Source organism: Podarcis vaucheri, assembly GCF_965113315.1.
Source record: "Podarcis vaucheri genome assembly, chromosome: 6".
Classification (NCBI taxonomy): Eukaryota; Metazoa; Chordata; class Lepidosauria; order Squamata; family Lacertidae; genus Podarcis; species Podarcis vaucheri.
The window spans coordinates 43,812,935-43,830,537 of NC_138764.1; the positions used below are offsets into that span (position 1 = coordinate 43,812,935).

Consider the following 17,603-nt stretch of genomic DNA (forward strand, 5'->3'; position numbering starts at 1 on the left):
AGTATGTACTCATGCACACACAACAATCACAGCTATGCCTCCTTGATACAGTCCTATAGCAGCAGTCAGTTCCAGCTTTCCCTTTTGGCCTTTATTAACCTACACACACACACACACACACACACACACACACACACACACGAAACTAGGAACCAAAAGCACAGTCCAAGTTTAAATACTCATCTTTACAGCAGCTTCACTAAATAATACCAGCTTTAAGGAACAGATATGCTAGCTTGCCAAAAGCACACGATAGGAAGCACACAATAGCACAGACCAAGTTTTCAAATTAGTAAGTCTAACTCACTTTATTTTCTCCACTGCACCCACTGTTGTTATCATTATCTTCACCCTCACCCTCCTCCTCCTCCTCCTCCTCTTCTTCCTCTTCTGGTAGTGGCACAGTACCATCATAGCCGTAACGGCTAAGAAGCTCATGAATTGGCATATCACCTTCCTAAAAAGAATTAAAACAGGAAATTATAATAATTCTATGAGTTTTATACCAATGTTGTAATCTGTAGGCTGTCTGGTCAACAGTGGCTACAACTGTCCTCTGGAGAGCAGATGTCAGCCTGCATGTATTGTCCTCTGACTCAACTCTATCCTGCTCTTTTCAAGGCAGAGCAAAGACAGGATGAGGCACTGGTGCAGTTTGATACAATGATACCATGACAATCTACACCCCCAGGCACAAGAAAAGCAAAATCATTCCCTCTATAATGTTTCCTGCTCTGAATATGTAGAGAGAAAATAGCGCAGAGACTGATCACTATCCCTTCTGTTGGACTTGACAATTGTAATGATGAGGACAAGCGGCATGACAATTGGAGCAGGGGTTGGGTGATCTCCATCTTAGTAATTAGCAGCAAAGTTCTTTTACAGTAGGCACAGATTACAACACAGTGGGGAGGGTTTCTACAGAATGAAATGACAATAATATCTAATCTTCAACAACTAAGGTGTGTGTGTGTGTGGCAAGGACATTGGGGCGGGGGAATAAGATTTATTGCCTTTGACATGATGATCCCATTGCTCTGGTTGGAAAATTTTCCCCCAGAGAAATATTTTTGAACGTCAAGAATGGATTTACACCAAAGAATAGAGAAATATTTTCAGTCCAAGGGCTACATTCCCTTCTAGTGCTTGGTGGATCCAGAGGAAAGAATGGTAACAATGAATGTACATATTACCTTTGTACATTAAGTTAGTTTCTACACACGTCCTCACACACCCCTCTCTATCCTCCATCCAAGAAAGCAAGATTATCAGAATTCAGGGACACATTCTAGCCAGGCAAAAACCCTCAAGGAGAGTGTGCAGTTGGGTCAATAGAGGTGTGGTGGGGAGGGGAAGAAGAGGAGGTGGCCTGGGGAGGAACAGAGCTACCAGATAAGAGTGGTTTGGAGTGATACATTTGGATCAAAGTTCTCAACCCATTAGGACTTATATCTCATCACCCCTGCCAGCATGCTGAAATTTATAACTTATGACTGCAGAGTTAAACTGCAAATGTTACAGAAAACATGAGGGGAAAAAACAAGTAAAAGAAACATGAAGAAAACCTCTTTGTTTTTCCTCCCCCCCCAATTATTTTTATTAATTTTCCAAATTATTACAAATCAAACCAAATTAATTTCATACAATTTCTTAAAATCAGGTTTCCTGCTCCTGTTCCAAACTCACGATCATCATCATTTCATCGCATAGCCGCATCATTTCTTATTTAAGTCCAGCTGAGAACCTTCATTTGCCGTTAAACCATTCTTCCAGCTTGCCACTTCTTTCACCTTACAAATAGCACCTCCATTTTATTTTATAAATAAATGATTGATTTCACCTGTGTGGTCCTTCCTATATATTGTTGTTCCAGACCTGGTGTGCTGGGTGAGTTAATCACTATCTTCCATTGTTCAGCTCTTTGCAGTGTTTATCTGGATGGTACAAAGTTACATTCCATTCCTTCTGCTGTTTAGACTAGCGTACGAGCTGCAGTCATAAATAACTCACAAAGTGCATATCCAAACTCCGCCATTAAAATTCCGCTCTGGAGTTCTTCCTCAGCACACAGTTAAAAACAAGATCTTTTCTCAAATTCAGCCTCTTTACCGCATCTGTTCATTATTTTTTCTCCCACTTCATTTCTCCAACAACAGTCCATGAATAATTTTAAATAAAGTCTATTCAGCATCGGTCAAGGGGGGAGGGCATAGTAAAACCTTGTAAAATTCCTTGTTGAGCATAGATAAAAGCCTCCCCCCTCTTTTCCGAAATAACAAACAGAATAACATGGCAGCGGCTACACATGTCCTTTTCATTATGCATGGGAGGACAGGGAAAAAGGAGACCACTTGAAAACCATAAAAAGCACAAAGTACCTTGTCCACACCCTTTTTTTCCTGGCTGTTGTAAGGATTCCCAAGCTTCAAATAAAATGTCAAAGAAACCTTCAAAGATTCAAGTCCAGTCCTTTGGGCAGCTAACTGATTGCAGTCTATTGACGTATGTCAGTCCAGGAGCGCCTCTTGATTAATGCCAATTGTCCAAATTTTGGAGGAACCAACCACAAATCATGCCAGAGACGGAGGCTCATCCATGGCAGGGACACACACCCAGGTCGCACCCGCTCTGCCTTTTAAGTTGGTAGACACAAGCTTGAGCGGCACAGCAGGATGCAGTGAGCTCCCCAGACCCCACTAGGGAACAATGCCAGGATTTTTGCCTCATAAATCCTGGCTTTTCCCTGCCTAAAACTCCTCACTGCCTGTGGAGGGCAGCAAGGAGCTACCACCATTGACTTGTGACGTGGCCGGAAAGCAACTTCATTGTGTTTTCTTCAACTCTCATGATTTCTTAGGTTGTTATTATGAGGATTTATAAACATAGCGGTTTAAGGTTTTTCACACCTTGTGGATTAGGCTTTCAGAAGCTTAACTGCACCATAGATTTTTCATCTATGTCCAATAAAATAATATGAAAATCATATTGTTATCCAATCATATGCAACTTAACTGTAGTTGGTTGACCAAAATATTTTTCCAAGGCTATTCTTAATATGAAATAAGCTTCTTAACATAGCTGAGTGTATGCAGTATTTTTGGCACACATAACCTAGTCTTCCACTAAAATTCAATGCTTCTGACCTTCACTGTTCTTTTCTATGAAAACTGACATCTGATTAGTGGTATAATACTCCATGCCAAAAACTGCAGCACTTTGAAGAGATACACATTTTGCTACTACCACTTATAAAACATATTACAGTAAGAAATCTGAGTTCAGGGCCATGTTTATGGTTGATAGAAGATGCCACAGTGAGTCTCAGGTTTGGATGCTCTACCCTCCAATCTCTCCCCCCCCCCTGCAGTTGGGGGTTGTTTGGAAGCTTTTGCCTTCCATTTTTGTTAACTGTGGTTTGTCAGGTTGTCTGTGGCTACTGACTATGTTTCGCACTAAGGCTGCATTTGTACTTCACGGTAAGTCATAAATCATGACTTACCACACACATGAGTGAATTGTACTTGCTTCACTCCTCCTTGCTTGCACTGGGAGAAAACAAACCATGTTCACAGCCTGAGGATTATCTCTCAACAGGGAATAATGGTCTGTTCCACTCCAAACTACAACCAGGAGTCAAGAATCAACCTTGGCTTACTAACTATGGTTTGTTGGAGTCAAACAAACTACCATCCTGTTTAGATTTAGCACCAAGCCAGGATCTTAATTTGTTTTCCCTCTGTGTGAGTGCACAAAGCAGACTCACTCATGCATGGTAAGCCACAGTTTATGGCTTCCCATCAGGTACAAATGCAGTGTAACAAGGATTAATTTCAAATAATGGGCTATAAAGCTGTTAAACTAATCAATTAGTGTTGCCATACGTCCAGGTTTTCCTGGACATGTCATCTTTTGGGAGGGGGCAGCATGCACATCCGGGTGGATTTTTGCATTTTACATGAAGTGCTTAGGTTTTGGGGGTTTTATTATGACCATTATTATTATTAGTAGTAGTATTATCTGTGTTAGGGTTGCACTTGGCCTTGTGATGTTTCCGGCAGCTGCCAGGCTTGGCACAGCCTTCTCGGGGTCACTTAGCCTCCCATCATCTGGAGACGCAGCATCTCCTGAGCAGGGGCCAAAGAGAGCAAAGGTAAGAGAAGGGAGGGAGGGTGGGAGGGAGCAGGTGGGCAAAAAAAGGGTCGCGGCAGGGAGGGGGCGAGTGACAGAGATGCGGGGTGGTGGTGGGGGTGTCCCGAATGTGTTCGGGTTTTTGCTCTTCAGAATATGGTAACCCTAGATGACATGGCAAACCCATGCGCACTGCATTGAGCATGATGTGCAGATATGACCAGTATGCTTACTGAATGACAGCAGAACCTTTAATGTTCTCATTACATTGCTAATCTGCTCACTCTCATTCCCCAAACCAGGTTTCCTTACCATTCCTTAGGGCTTTACAACTCATCCTAGGAACTCATTAACAAGTTAACTGATTAAAGGTATTTTCCCCCCTTCAGAATCCTCTTACTGAAATACTATATTTCCCCCCAAAGCACAACTTTATGTCAAATATTAGGCAGTCAAACTGGCTGCCCACACAAAATAGCTTCCAACAAGTCCAAAAATTTATGTCCCCATCCCTTGGTCCAAAACTATTATTAATTTCAGAATTAAATAAGTAAGCTACATAATGATGACAACTTTACAAATGCAATAAAAATAAATTTAAGAAAAGTGACTCAATCAACTGGCTTAAATTAGACATACTTTAAAACAAATGAACAGCCTTATGAACTTTGTACTTGATATATACTATAGAAACCTCTACTTTGTACATCTCTTATTTGAGCTCCTGTCAAAGATCATGACTATGGATCATACTGAACTGATTCTAGGGCAACTGAACTGGGGCAACAGAAGATATAAAGGTGCTAAGCAATGTTTGCTTAGTTGCTTATTTCCCCTCTTGGTACTGGCACTTTTAAGTACCATTACACAGTTTCTCAGGCACTTGGGGAGTCTTTATTTAGTCAGCATGAGTTCCTCACATGACATCCCTATAACAAAATAAACAGAGGAGGATAAAGTATACTGCTAAATCAGGACAGAGTACCCATGATGCGGAGAAGTGGTCATATAATATAGATCAGGGGTACCCAATTGGTGGTCCATGGATCCCAGGGGGTCCATGTAACCCACCCAGATGGTCCATTCACATAACAAAAACTACCACAGAGATCTGCAATACATAGCTAATGGGGAACCACTGGTGTAGACTGAATATGGTGGAACTACCCTGAAAACACCTAGTGCCAAGGATAGGGAACATGAGGCCATCCAGACATTGCTGGACTACAACTCCCATTGGTTATACTGGCTGAGGTTGAAGTCCAACAACTGAAGAGCCACAGGTTCCCCACACCTACCCCTATGCCTTTCACCCAAAGCCCATTTAACACAACCCCATTCTGCTGTTAACTAAGAAATGCATCTTTTCCCAGGTAATAGAATGTCAAACCATTTCCAAGACAAAACTACTTCCCAAACAAAATAGTGTTTTGTTCAAAAATATTTTCTAGCATTTACCCTTGTAAGATCTTCTATTTCAGAACTGAAGTTTGTTTCACCTTCCATCATTTCTTCCTCTTCTAAAGTCCGTTCATCATCAAAGTCATGAACCAGCATGTCAGCCGTTGGGTCAAATTCATGGTCATCTGATGTTGCAGACCCTCCTACAATTTGATTAACCTCACAGTTGATCACATTGTAGACTTAAGTGTTAAAAACATTATTACCACATGCAAATTATTTTAAAACCAAGATTAATATAGCAGTGAAACTTTTCTGCAAAAGCCAAATCTCTAAATAATTAGTCAACCAATAAATAAATAAATAAGTAAATAAATAAATAGTGTTATTTGAAGGCTACAGATTCAAAAATCATAAAGCATGAACATTGGTACTAATAAGTGCAAGCCTATACACAATTCATAAGTAATTCCTAGGGAGTTAAATAGAACTTACCCCTAGGTAAAAGACTGTAGCTTATAACTTTACCCAGTGTTACAAAGCAAGATATAGCTAGGTTTTTAATTCATTCCCAGAGTCAAGCTATAAAGCAGTGCAGGTATAGAAAACTATGACCTCATAATGTTGGCTTCCTGCTGGATTTTTAGCTTGAGAGTAGAAGGTGGAAAGATCAAATGTTCATGTTTTTGTGAAGGGAAGTGCAAATATTTGGCTTTAAGAATTTATTGCATTGCAAAATGGTACAATTGTTATGTCACTGAACAAAAAGCTTTTCCTATACAGTGGTGCCTCGCAAGACGAAAAGAATCCGTTCTGTGATTCTCTTCGTCTAGCAGTTTTTTCGTCTTGCGAAGCAAGGCCATTGAGGGATTAGCGGATTAGCGCTATTAGCGGCTTATCGGATCAGTTGATAAGTGGCTCAGCGGCTTAGAAAAAGGGGGGGAACCAGCAGGAACTCGCAAGACATTGTCGTCTTGTGAAGCAAGCCCATAGGAAATTGGTTTTGCGAAGCACCTCCAAAACGGAACTCTCTTTCGTCTAGCGAGTTTTCCGTCTTGCGAGGCATTCGTCTTGCGGGGCACCACTGTAATCAATACTAACCAGCTGGCTGTCTGGCACTTTGGAAGTGCTGTGCAAAATCTTTTGCAAGTTCTTTGCCCGGGAAAGCACAGAGCCTGGAAAGCACTTGCACAGCACTCCCCAAATGTTCAGTAATTTTATTATAATAATTAAGCGCCTGATTACTAGGCACCTGGGAAGCACTGTGCAAAATGCATTCCGAACTGTGTGCTCAGTGCTTCCTAACAACAATCAGCAGGTTGCTGGACATTTGGGAAGCCTTGCACCCAGGGCAGAACAAGCCCTCTGAACTATTACACACCAGCTCCATAGACCAACTTTGGCAGAGGTCAGTCACCTGATTTCATTATGGCATCAGATAGTGAGGTGGGTGATCCCACCTACTTGCCGAAGTTGACTTGTGAGGGTGGGCAAAAATAAAGGTCCAGCCTCCCAGGCCAAAAAAATTCCCCCTCCTACACTAAAGCATGAATCCTACAACTCTGCACTTGCCAATACCTAGTGGATGGTGCAGAATACAGCACTTCAACAACAGGGCAACTAAAAAATTATTTAAGCATATGACTGAAAAGAAGCCTGTAGTACACAATTTTTTTTATTTTGGACTACAGTGAGAAGAGATGTCATACTATTTTATCTGTTCCACATACAGGTTTTTGGGAAGTGCCCAGCACCCTGATTCACCATGCCCAACATGTATAATGTACTAAGTCTAACCCAGTGCGGATTCCTGGTTATTCAGTTCCACAGGAAAAGGACTAGCAGATCAGAACAGGGGGCAACCCCAGAATTGGGAATACTACAGACAAACACAGTTAAACTTGATGACTTGCCTCTACTTCATTTTTAACAATACTGTGCAAGTATTTAACAAAGCTGTGCAAGAAGAGACTTTCATTCTGGCAACATGTTGAATAGTGGAAGCTTTCAGACTTACAAATACAATGATTTGTTAACATGGACAAAATTAGCTGTTAACAAGGATAACCCCTGGCCCAATCATACTATGCCTGAAAGGGCTCAGGACCAGTATAAGACTGCAAGTTGCTAATTTCAGCCAGCACTAGAACATGCCTTTATCCATGACAAAGTGGAAACTTTTACCCCCCTTCTTAACAAATTCATGCATGGGATTCTGAAGTACAGTGGTGCCCCGCAAGACGAATGTCTCGCAAAACAAAAAACGCACAAGACAAAAGGGTTTTTCGTTTTTTGCGTCACTTCGCAAGACGATTTTCCCTATGGGCTTGCTTCGCAAGACGAAACTTCTTGCGAGTTTTTTTCCCTTTTTCTCAAAGTGACCGCAAAGGCGAGCTCCGGTCGCGCGGCCGAGGGAAGCCCCGCTGTGGGTCGTCCAAAGTCAGCCCGAGCACGCCACTCACCTAAAAGGCATGGAGAGAGGGAGGGAGCGCACGAGGATCCCAGTGCAGAGGAGGCTCCTGCAGCAAAATAATGGCAGCCGGCAGCCGGAGGGCTCCAGGACCCAGAGCTGTGGCGGGGCCGTCAATGGCGTTGCCGGAGACTCCTCCCTCTGGGCCTCGCTCTCTCCACCTTCGCCGCCGCTTGCCCTGCCTGCGATCGGCTGGGCTCATCGCTCCGCTCTGCAGAGCACTGCACAAAGGCACGGCGGGACAGGTGTCCGGGGACGCTTTGGCTGAGCGCGCCCCGGGATCGGAGGTGCGGGGTGCTTGCTGCAGATCTTATCTTCCGGGGTCGCTGGGATGGTGGTGGTCGGGGCTTGTGTTATGTAAGCGCGTCAGGAGGGACTGCTTAAGAGGCCGGACGAGGCTTATGCAATGGCCAGGTGCTCCCTAGGGGTCGAGGCTTGCAGTTGCAGGAACGAGTTTATACCTGTAGCCGCTAAGCTGCTAATAGCTGTGCTTCACAAAACGAAAAACCCGCAAGATGAAGAGACTCGCGGAACGGATTAATTTCGTCTTGCGAGGCACCACTGTATGTCAGATAAGCCCTGAACCACCTTCACCACAGGTGGGTCGTTTTTTGCCCTAGTGCAAATTCAAAGGCATGTTAATGGCAACTGTGTAAGAGCAACATGGCTCACCCATGTTTTGCTTAGCAGAGGATGAAAATTAAGATGTAGGAATATCCCCTCAAGACCAGATTGTCTTGCAGAATAGAACATAGTTAATTCCAGCAGTTACTGTGTATACAATAAAATATATTCAAGTCTCGCCGGTTATAAAGGGCTCACTTTTCTATCCAAGCTTTGTAAATATCAGAATAAAACTTTACCTGGGCTTGCAGACTCAACAGAAGGCTATCAAAAAAAGGAAAGAAAAAAAGAAAAATGTTATCAGTGAACAATTGCCAAATATTTTGCAATACATTGTGAAATATGAAGCATAAACCAGAATATTTCTGACTTTCACTGCAACATTTCGATCAATCATATAACAGCCTAGAAGTATTTATGTTTTGAATAAATAAATATCTGACAGAAAACACACTATACCACAAGACTGACACTATGTAACAAAAGACCATAACATTTAACCTTTCTTAAAACATAAAAACAGTAAGAACTGAAAATATGTTCATCACAGGACGTTATCTCTAAACTGCATTTTTACTTGGTATAAGCAATGAAACGCAAAAATCTGTCATCATTTCACGTGAAAACTTTTAACAAATGCCATTTCTACTTTCTAGTTTTTAAAGTTTGATAAAGCAGAACACATATACGTGCAAAAAGCCACAACCATGTGAGGGCGTTCACATTTCATAATGTGAGTAATGAATGCCTCACTATATGTTGTTACATCATGATAAAACATTATGGTAAAACAAGGTTGTGTTTTAGCATTCCTGCAACATACAGACTAGCAATGTTCAGCTCAATGCAACACAGCTTTTTCCATCCCTAGCTATTATTGGAAATTGCTTAAAAGTAAGCCGCTCAACATGCAAGACACATGACAAATAATGTCAGTACACTATGTGTTTAAATGGATCTCCAACCCAGTGAAAGAAATTAGCCAGACGTCAGGAATGTTTTGCGACTGGTGCAGGTCGAATTGCAACCACGTGGGGATCTGTGGATGCCAGGTTGGTGACTGGGGAAAGCAAAATGTCAGTCAGAGAAGGATATGAAATATTTTCCCTGAATTTGTTTTATTATGGATTTGATGTTTTAATGTGTTGTAAACATTTTTGAGATTTTTTCTTTAAAATATAAAGTGGCATAGAAATGAAAATAAACACCACCACCAATATCGGGGGGGGGGGGAGAGAAGACATTCCATTGTGGTGACTGTAACCTAGGTTTAAGGTGCCATTTGCTGATTAGCTTATATAGCTGAATTTCTAACACTGACCTCCCCCTCCTTTTAAAAAATTAGCTTTTCAAACATTACAGTCAACAATTCAAACACTTAACAGTGTCATTTGTGTCTCTACCAGCACAACAATCATTTTATTTTATTGCTAGTTGTCTTTCTGGATCACTCTTGTTCCCAAAGGAGCCCAAGGTGTACAATATAACATAAAAATAAAAATATTAGGATTCACCTGCACAAGACCTTCTGTTTGCACAATAGGGTTCCCTGTTCAACACACCCCAATTGGCTCTGGAGGGGATCAAAACAGCACAGATGGGGAGGAGACATGGGATTGTTTTATCTAGAAAGCTGCAATGCTTGCACAGATGAAACAAACGGAAGCCCACAGCACCGGATTCCACCAAAAATATACATAAGAAATAACAACAAACATACAGTCAACTTGCAACTTTCACACCATTAACTTTCACAACCTCAGCTTTATGTGCTTGGTGGCCAGCTAGCTGAAATCACACAAATGAAATGTATGCAAGGCATAGAGCTTTAAAGCTGTTTCCCAGTGTGGAAAGAGCTTTTCGCCTTGCTTACCGGGTTCTGAGAGACTCTTGCGACATCTCAGAGAGCCCCACAAGATCTTGAGAGAGCCTCCTAGAGCAGTGTTTCCCAAACGTTTTTGGGCAACGGCACACCTGTTTACTGAAAAAAAATCTCGCGGCACACCACCATTAAAGCCCCGCCCCGTGACGTCAGCGCGCAGCGTCACGCCGGGAGAGACGCACAAAAGTGAAAGTTTTTTCCCTCGGCAGCTCCTCTCAGCTGCGCTCAATCCGCCTCGGAGCGCAGGAGCGATGCCTCTCTCTGGCTCTCCCTCCGCGCAGGCTGAGGGAGGGAGGGAGGGGCGCGTGTGACCCGTCTCTGCTGGGAGACCAAACCCAGCGAGGCAGAGTCGCGCGGAGGCGCCCAGGCAGCGCTGCCGGCTGCGAGGAGGAGCGCCAGGCAGCAGCAGGAGGCGCGACCTCTCCTCGCCGCCGCCGCCCCGCCTCTCGCCGCCCGCCTCGCCCGCCTCCCTCCAGGTATCTCGCGGCACACCAGCCGATGTCTCACGGCACACTCGTGTGCCGCGGAACACCGGTTGGGAAACACTGTCCTAGAGTCCCAGAGCCCATTAATTAAGGCAGAGAGCATAAATGCTCTCAGCCTTGCATGGGGGGCAAGCCTGCTTGGCGTCAAATGGTTCCTTAAACCAAGATTACAGTCGCCAAAATGGAATGTCTAGTTGCTATTTGGGGGCAAGATGGCTCTAAAGTCTTATTTTTCAAACAATGGACTGACTGTGATTATCAGTTAAACATCAGCAGTGGAGAACATCTGGCCCTCCTGATATTGTTGGACTTCCAACTTATATGAACCCCAGACAGAAATGCCTAATGGTTTGGGATCATGGAGCTGTAGTCCAACAACATGCAGAGGCACCAAGTTCCTCATCCTTGCTATGCCTCATCTACAAGTGCAGGTCACACTGAGGTATTTGCAGCTCTGAAGTTACATTACACAGATAAGGAAGAAGCAGTCTGGATTATTTTAGTTAAGTACTTTATCCGTATTTTAGCAGGGAATGGATTATTTCAATTTACTAGATAAATTAACAATAGTTAAAATTGCATTTTTTATTAAATAATCAATAAAACTTAATTTTTAAAATATATCAGATGACACTAACATAAGAGCGTACAATTTTAACTATTCTCATGAATGTGTGAGTTATTTCAGGCTCAAAGAGACTTTAAACTTGTTCAAAAAAAGTAATTTTGGGGGTAAAAAATTACTTCAAAATCAATTTATTTTATAACCACAAAAAACACCCTCCTTATTTTTAAAACATAACAAGTACATGGTTAGCCCATTCTACAAAACAAGTATGATACATGTCTTATTTATGGTTTGCGTGGGGATTCGAACCGCCAACTTTCCGATCGGCAAGCCCTAGGCTCAGTGGTTTAGACCACAGCGCCACCCGCGTCCCTCTATCTCATAGGTATCTACACATAAATTTTTTTTTGAAGAAAATTTGAGTCATGAGAGCATGGTCAAGTATTAAAATCAGGTGATTTGGCATGGAATGCCCCTTCAATCAGTTTTTGTCTGTAGCTGTGAATCCATGTGCAATACTGGCAATTTTGCTTGTTGGTCTATTTTACATATCACTCTGACTAAAGCACACCAAAGGGTGAAAAATGCAGACACTGTTCTGCCACCTCAGTTTCCAGTATGAAGTTATATCAATATCAGTGCTCAGATACAGTTAATAGGCTGCACATCTACTGAAGGTACAATCTACAGAAAGCTGCTTTGCTGCAAAGTAGACTCAATTCAAGCAATGACCATTTCCCTCTCCTTTGCATTGCCTGTCAGGGTGCACTCAGATTAATAGTAATTTACCTCATCCTCAGGCAAAAAACTCCACAAACTACAAGTTTTTGCAGGACAACACAGTTATCTAATTCCTTCACAACAGTACAGTCACCCCAGCACTTTCAAGTTTTCCATAGTATAATTGTCCAAGGTAATGAACCACCACCTTAGGAAAAGATTTATCCTTTACCTTTACTTGTACGTGATATTAAGCTGACTGCCTCTGTACACTCAAGAAGATAGAACCATGTAGTGTTCCAAATGTCATATTGAAACCTTAAAAATGCCTTTCCAATAGTAAAGCCTAAGTTCTTGTGCAGGTGCATTTATTATTTTAGAGTAAGTAAAGGATGCTGATTTTAAAAAATGGAAATCACTGTCCATTCAATGTTAAAATTCTTTCTAATTTAGTGAAGTCAGCTGAAAAGACTTACAGAACAATCCTAACTATAGGAAGCCAGCAAACTTACTTGTTAACATGGTCTAAGTTACCCCTTTTCCAAACTCTGTTCAAGAGGTGGACTACTGCCAGCTCAATCAGCCTGAGCCTGGCAGAGGAATGTCAGCCAGCATAGCCCTGGCTGAACCTAGCCTCATCCAGCTCAGCTAGAAATGTAATCACCTCGGTGGATCTTGGGTTTACATTGCACTGGACAGAGGGGTCTGTGCACCTAACCTTGCCAGCCTCCACTGGCCTCTAGTTAACCACCGTTTGTGGAAATATACCACGCCATTGGCACAGAGCTCCCCCTTCCAATCAACATGCGTAAGGGTGCAGAAGTGCCATTGGTGAGATTCTCCGAGCGCAGCAGGTTTGTGGATGCAATGGTAGCCTCGCCATTCTGTAAAGCCTCACTGGTTCAAGTGGGGAGTTAGCATTGCTCCTTAACAAATCCTGTTGATTTTAACAGGACCTAATTTCAACTACTTTAGTCTGGAGCTAATCCAAAGGAAGAGTTGTAAGGTCAGTTATTTCCTAGTCAGTATTTATCATGAAAGACATTTTGCCTTAGAGAACTCTTAAAAGTATAAAATTAACAAAATTTTATTTGCTTTGTTGCAGAAGCTAAATGCTTTAGGTATTTATTTCTGCCCAAAGTAAATTATGTGACATCTGGCCTAGATGCATATTTATATTGTTGCTGGTTACAATTTAACTCAAGTTGTGATTATTTTTAATTCCCACCCCCAAAAAACATCAATTTGCAAAAAACTATGCATACTTGGGTTAAATTTTGCATTATCCCTTGAATGAGGAAATAATGATCTACGACTACGTGCAGACTTTCTTGACATGGGAATTTTTGTTTATTTCCTTGCTACATTTGTATCCTGTCCTTCCTTAAAAGAACTCTGAGCAGTGTTTCAGCTGGTATATTAGCCTTGGAAAATGCATCTTGACCAAAACCACCCAGGAAGCTTCACATCTGAATGGGTATTTGAGTCCAGAACTGCCAATTCTCAAATCCAAACTCTCTAGCCAGTACTTTTACAATGGCAAAAAGTACTCCTTTCATTTGCAAATTATTTATAGTCCATATGACTGAGGAGGGGGAGGGGTTAAGATCAAGCACACGTATCCTAAATTATGTTGTTTCTAAGGATATAATTACATGGTGACTACTTGGGATTTCTGAGCACTGCCATCAGTTATGTCCCACAAACAAAGCTGCTCCCACACTAATATGCTTTCCACTAAATTCAGTCTTTTAACTTCCCTTCTACTGAACAGAAGCCATGTACAAGTTTTCAAATGCTAACTATACCAAAACCAAATAAATGCACTTCAAAAAGTTTATCTTTATATTACCTCTCAAAATATATTAACAAATGTCAAAAAACAGGAAGAATACAGTAAAAATGTAACTAAAATTCATGCACAGTTTGAGGAGGGAAAAGGTATAGTTTAACCATAGTGATAGATTTCTCTCACCTGTGGCAAAGCCCAGGCCACATCAAGTTGGTCCACTACACCTGTAAGTATGCTAGTATGACCCAGGACTTACTACTGATATAAATTGTTTCAGAAACAGCTTTCCACCAGCAAGTGCAATCACTCACTCTAATAACAAACTCAGGAGGTGAATGAGCAGGATTAAAGACAAAATGGGGTCACTGAGAGACAAAAGGGTACATTCAGGGGAATCCCAAGGTCTGCAGAAGTACAAATTTAAGAATAAATACTTAAAAGGGGGCAAATGCCTCAACGAAGTACTCCTGTGAGAACTGAGCACTGTGACACTGACTCTTGACTAGAAAAGAAACAGAAATGGGAAGTACTGGAGAAATGGAATATTCTGAACTTCTGAAGGATGGTCTCTATCATTTCTGCTAAGCTGCAATGATACACTACAACATCTTGTTGCAGAACTCACTATTCATGACCAGAGCAATATAACAAAATGCTGATTTACAAAGTGCATTACTGTGCTTTTATCCAAAGTCACTAACCTTTGTACATTATTTTGTATTCCTACATTAGCTTGTTTCCTACCACAGAGGACGAGGTGTAACAAAAATACCCAAAAATGTCTTAAAGCAATGGCCACTGGAGGCAAATATGCCAGCAAAAGGATTTTGTCTTAAAATGTGCAGAGTTTACATGAACTCTCCTCAGATTACAATGTATCCTCAAAATTCCATTTCAATAGTGATATGAACACAACTGTCCACAAAGTATAGACAAAAGCACATGCCACCATGAACTTTGATAACTTTATATATTACTCTGAAATGGCAATTCCTCATGTTACTAAAGCAGCAATATAATGTCAATGCATATGGCAACAGTGTACTGCCAATACCAAAATGATGCAAATATGTCCCGGCCAATTTTGGAACTTTAGCTCTCACACTCAAGTGTGCTGGAAGTTTTCCACTTGAATTTAGCACTTACACTCATATTTTCAAGTGACTAATGAAGCTTATCTACATTTCATCTTCATAAATATACAGCCTACACTGAACATACAAGCTTGGATTGTGACATACTGGCAAAAGAAAGTGAAAGAACTGTAACTCCTCACGCCTCTTACTACAAAAAATGAAATGGAAATTAAGCCTATGAAAACGCATCTATAAGTGTAGATATAGTTACGGCAAAAGGAGGTTTCCATACAAAGTGTTAATTTTGATAGGGCAGAATACATATTGAAATGTAACACCTTCTCACAATCAAAACTAGGAAAGAAGCAATGACCAAGTGATCTAGAAAAGTTGACCTTCCTGATTTTGATATTTAAATAAAATAAAAGTTGCTTCATTAAAAGCAGCCTTACAAATAAATCCATCAAAGTTAGTAGCTTACAGTAGTTTTGATTAGTCCATGTACTCACATCTACCTGTTTGTAGCCTTTTCAGAAGTGGTGCCCCAGGTCTGACATGCTTTTCCGAAAGAAACTTGCTTTACTTAGCATCAAATCTTATGGCCTTTTTGGCGCTAGGTAGAACCCCCCCCCCCCGCCCATGTTGTACACAACTACTAAGATATTGCTCCATTCTTATTCATTGTTATAATTGCTTTTATTGCTTTGTTATGTTTTTAAAAACCATTCATAAACCACTCTAACAGCAAAGTACCCAATACCACAAATAAATTCAATGGGAAAATGTTATAAAGCCTGTCACCAAGAAGTGATATTTACTTAAGGAGACCAAGGCCTAAGAAGCAATGCAATATATGGGGTGGAGTAGCAGATGTGTCCCTTTTAACTCCATTGCATATCTACAGATACATGTGTCTCAGAGAAACCACACAAAGGCCAACAGTGATAACTCTCCAATTTACAAGATTCTTCCCTATCAGAAAGCTAAAAGGAGGTAGGGTGGAGAAGAGATCATATGAATTATGCCACTGCTTCAACAGGGAGCTTCACTTTTTTAGGTGCTTGGTGGGGGCACAATATAAATTGCATCACTTCCTGGATAAACCCCTAAGCTAGGCCTAGGTGAACTGTTATTTACAAGCCTGCTTTAAAGAGTTTGCCAAACTTTTATTAACCAAAAGGTCGTCAGATTTCAGCACCATATACTACTGCTTGAAGCAAACACACTCCCAAACATTTTTTTATTATTATTATTAGTTGTGGGAGCCCATAGGATACTGCATTCAGAGGTTCTGGGCAAAATCTCATCTCATAGCCACACAGTGTTGTAGTGAGGGAGCTTGAGCTAAAAACCACTTCAAGCTGCTCGGACTGAGGAGGAATACGAATGCAAGAGTGCTGAGGATGATAATACATCATATTGCAGCCCAATTTAGATTTTTTTTACAACATAATGTGCCAGAACAATGCTAGTCAAAGTGCACACTGCCTCTCCCTTTAAAGGGGGGGAAAGAGCAACTCTCTTTCCGAAGAGACACGACTGAAATCTTCTACCCATAAAAGATTTGGAGGTGGGTTTTTTCGTGGGGGGGGGATTAAACATAATGCGTCTTCCTAAAGATAAACAAAGCTTTCTTAATTCCCCAAGAACATCCCTTCTCCCCCACCCCGCTTCTGTAGAAAGCAAGGGAGGTCGTAATTGGGGGGGGGGGCGAATCCTGACGGCCCCGAGCAGGAAAAGCTGCTTCTCTCTCCCCACCCCTATCATAGTAAACGACCCTCTTCTTCCCCCACCCTAAAGAGAGACGACAATAACATTTCCTCTCCTACCAGTCCTCACTCCCAACTCTCCCCGCACCCAGCCATCCTCCCAAGTTCCAGAAGGGCCGGTGCGCCCTCACGGACCTCGGTGGGCCGGGTGGGGAGGCGGCAAGTTCCCCACCCAGCACGCCAGGCCCGTCTCGGGACCTCCCTCCTTTCCCGCCCCTGGAACTTAACTTGTGGGAAGCGAAAGCACAGAGGCAGGCGGGCGGGCGGGCAAGCAGCGGCCGCGCAACAAGTTCCCGGCCGGGCCCCGACTAGACTCTCCCCTCCGGCCTCCTCCTCTTCCTCCCCGTTTCTACCCGCCGCCCTCCTTCCCTCCCTTTCCATCCCCCTCGCCGCCGCCGCCGCCCGCGGCTCTCGCTCACCTCCGCCATGTTCGCCGCGCAGCTGGGGCGGGCCGAGCCAGGAGAGGGGAGTCACATCGCCGCCGCGGCGAAGAGAGGAGGAAACGGCACGGAAGGGCAGCAGCAGAGGAGGAGGAGGCGACGGGTCACGGTCTCTGTGAGGCAGTAGTGGTGGGAAGGAGGAAGCGGGGAGCCACCAGGGGGAGGAAGAGGAGCCAACGTCACCGCGCAAACAAGGTGGGCGCGCCCGTGCCGCCGCCGCCCCTCCTTCTTTCTCTCGGCGAGCGCGA

General features: G+C 42.7%; 1 protein-coding gene across 3 annotated transcripts in view; it reads right to left on the reverse strand.

Annotated features, from left to right (window-relative positions):
* MIER1 (MIER1 transcriptional regulator) overlaps positions 1-17,603 on the reverse strand; it is a 40,919-nt gene that overhangs the window by 21,366 nt on the left and 1,950 nt on the right. The window contains exons 1-4 of one of the 3 annotated variants that reach the window (XM_082227604.1): positions 17,335-17,587; positions 8,863-8,887; positions 5,587-5,732; positions 308-457 (exon numbers count right to left, since the gene is read on the reverse strand). In XM_082227604.1, coding sequence (XP_082083730.1) covers positions 308-457; positions 5,587-5,732; positions 8,863-8,887; positions 17,335-17,343 — 330 coding nt within the window. In that variant the 5' untranslated portion in view covers positions 17,344-17,587. Of the gene's footprint in view, positions 1-307; positions 458-5,586; positions 5,733-8,862; positions 8,888-17,334; positions 17,588-17,603 lie in introns of those variants that run through there. The other 2 variants (XM_082227603.1, XM_082227602.1) reach the window with 2 other exon arrangements.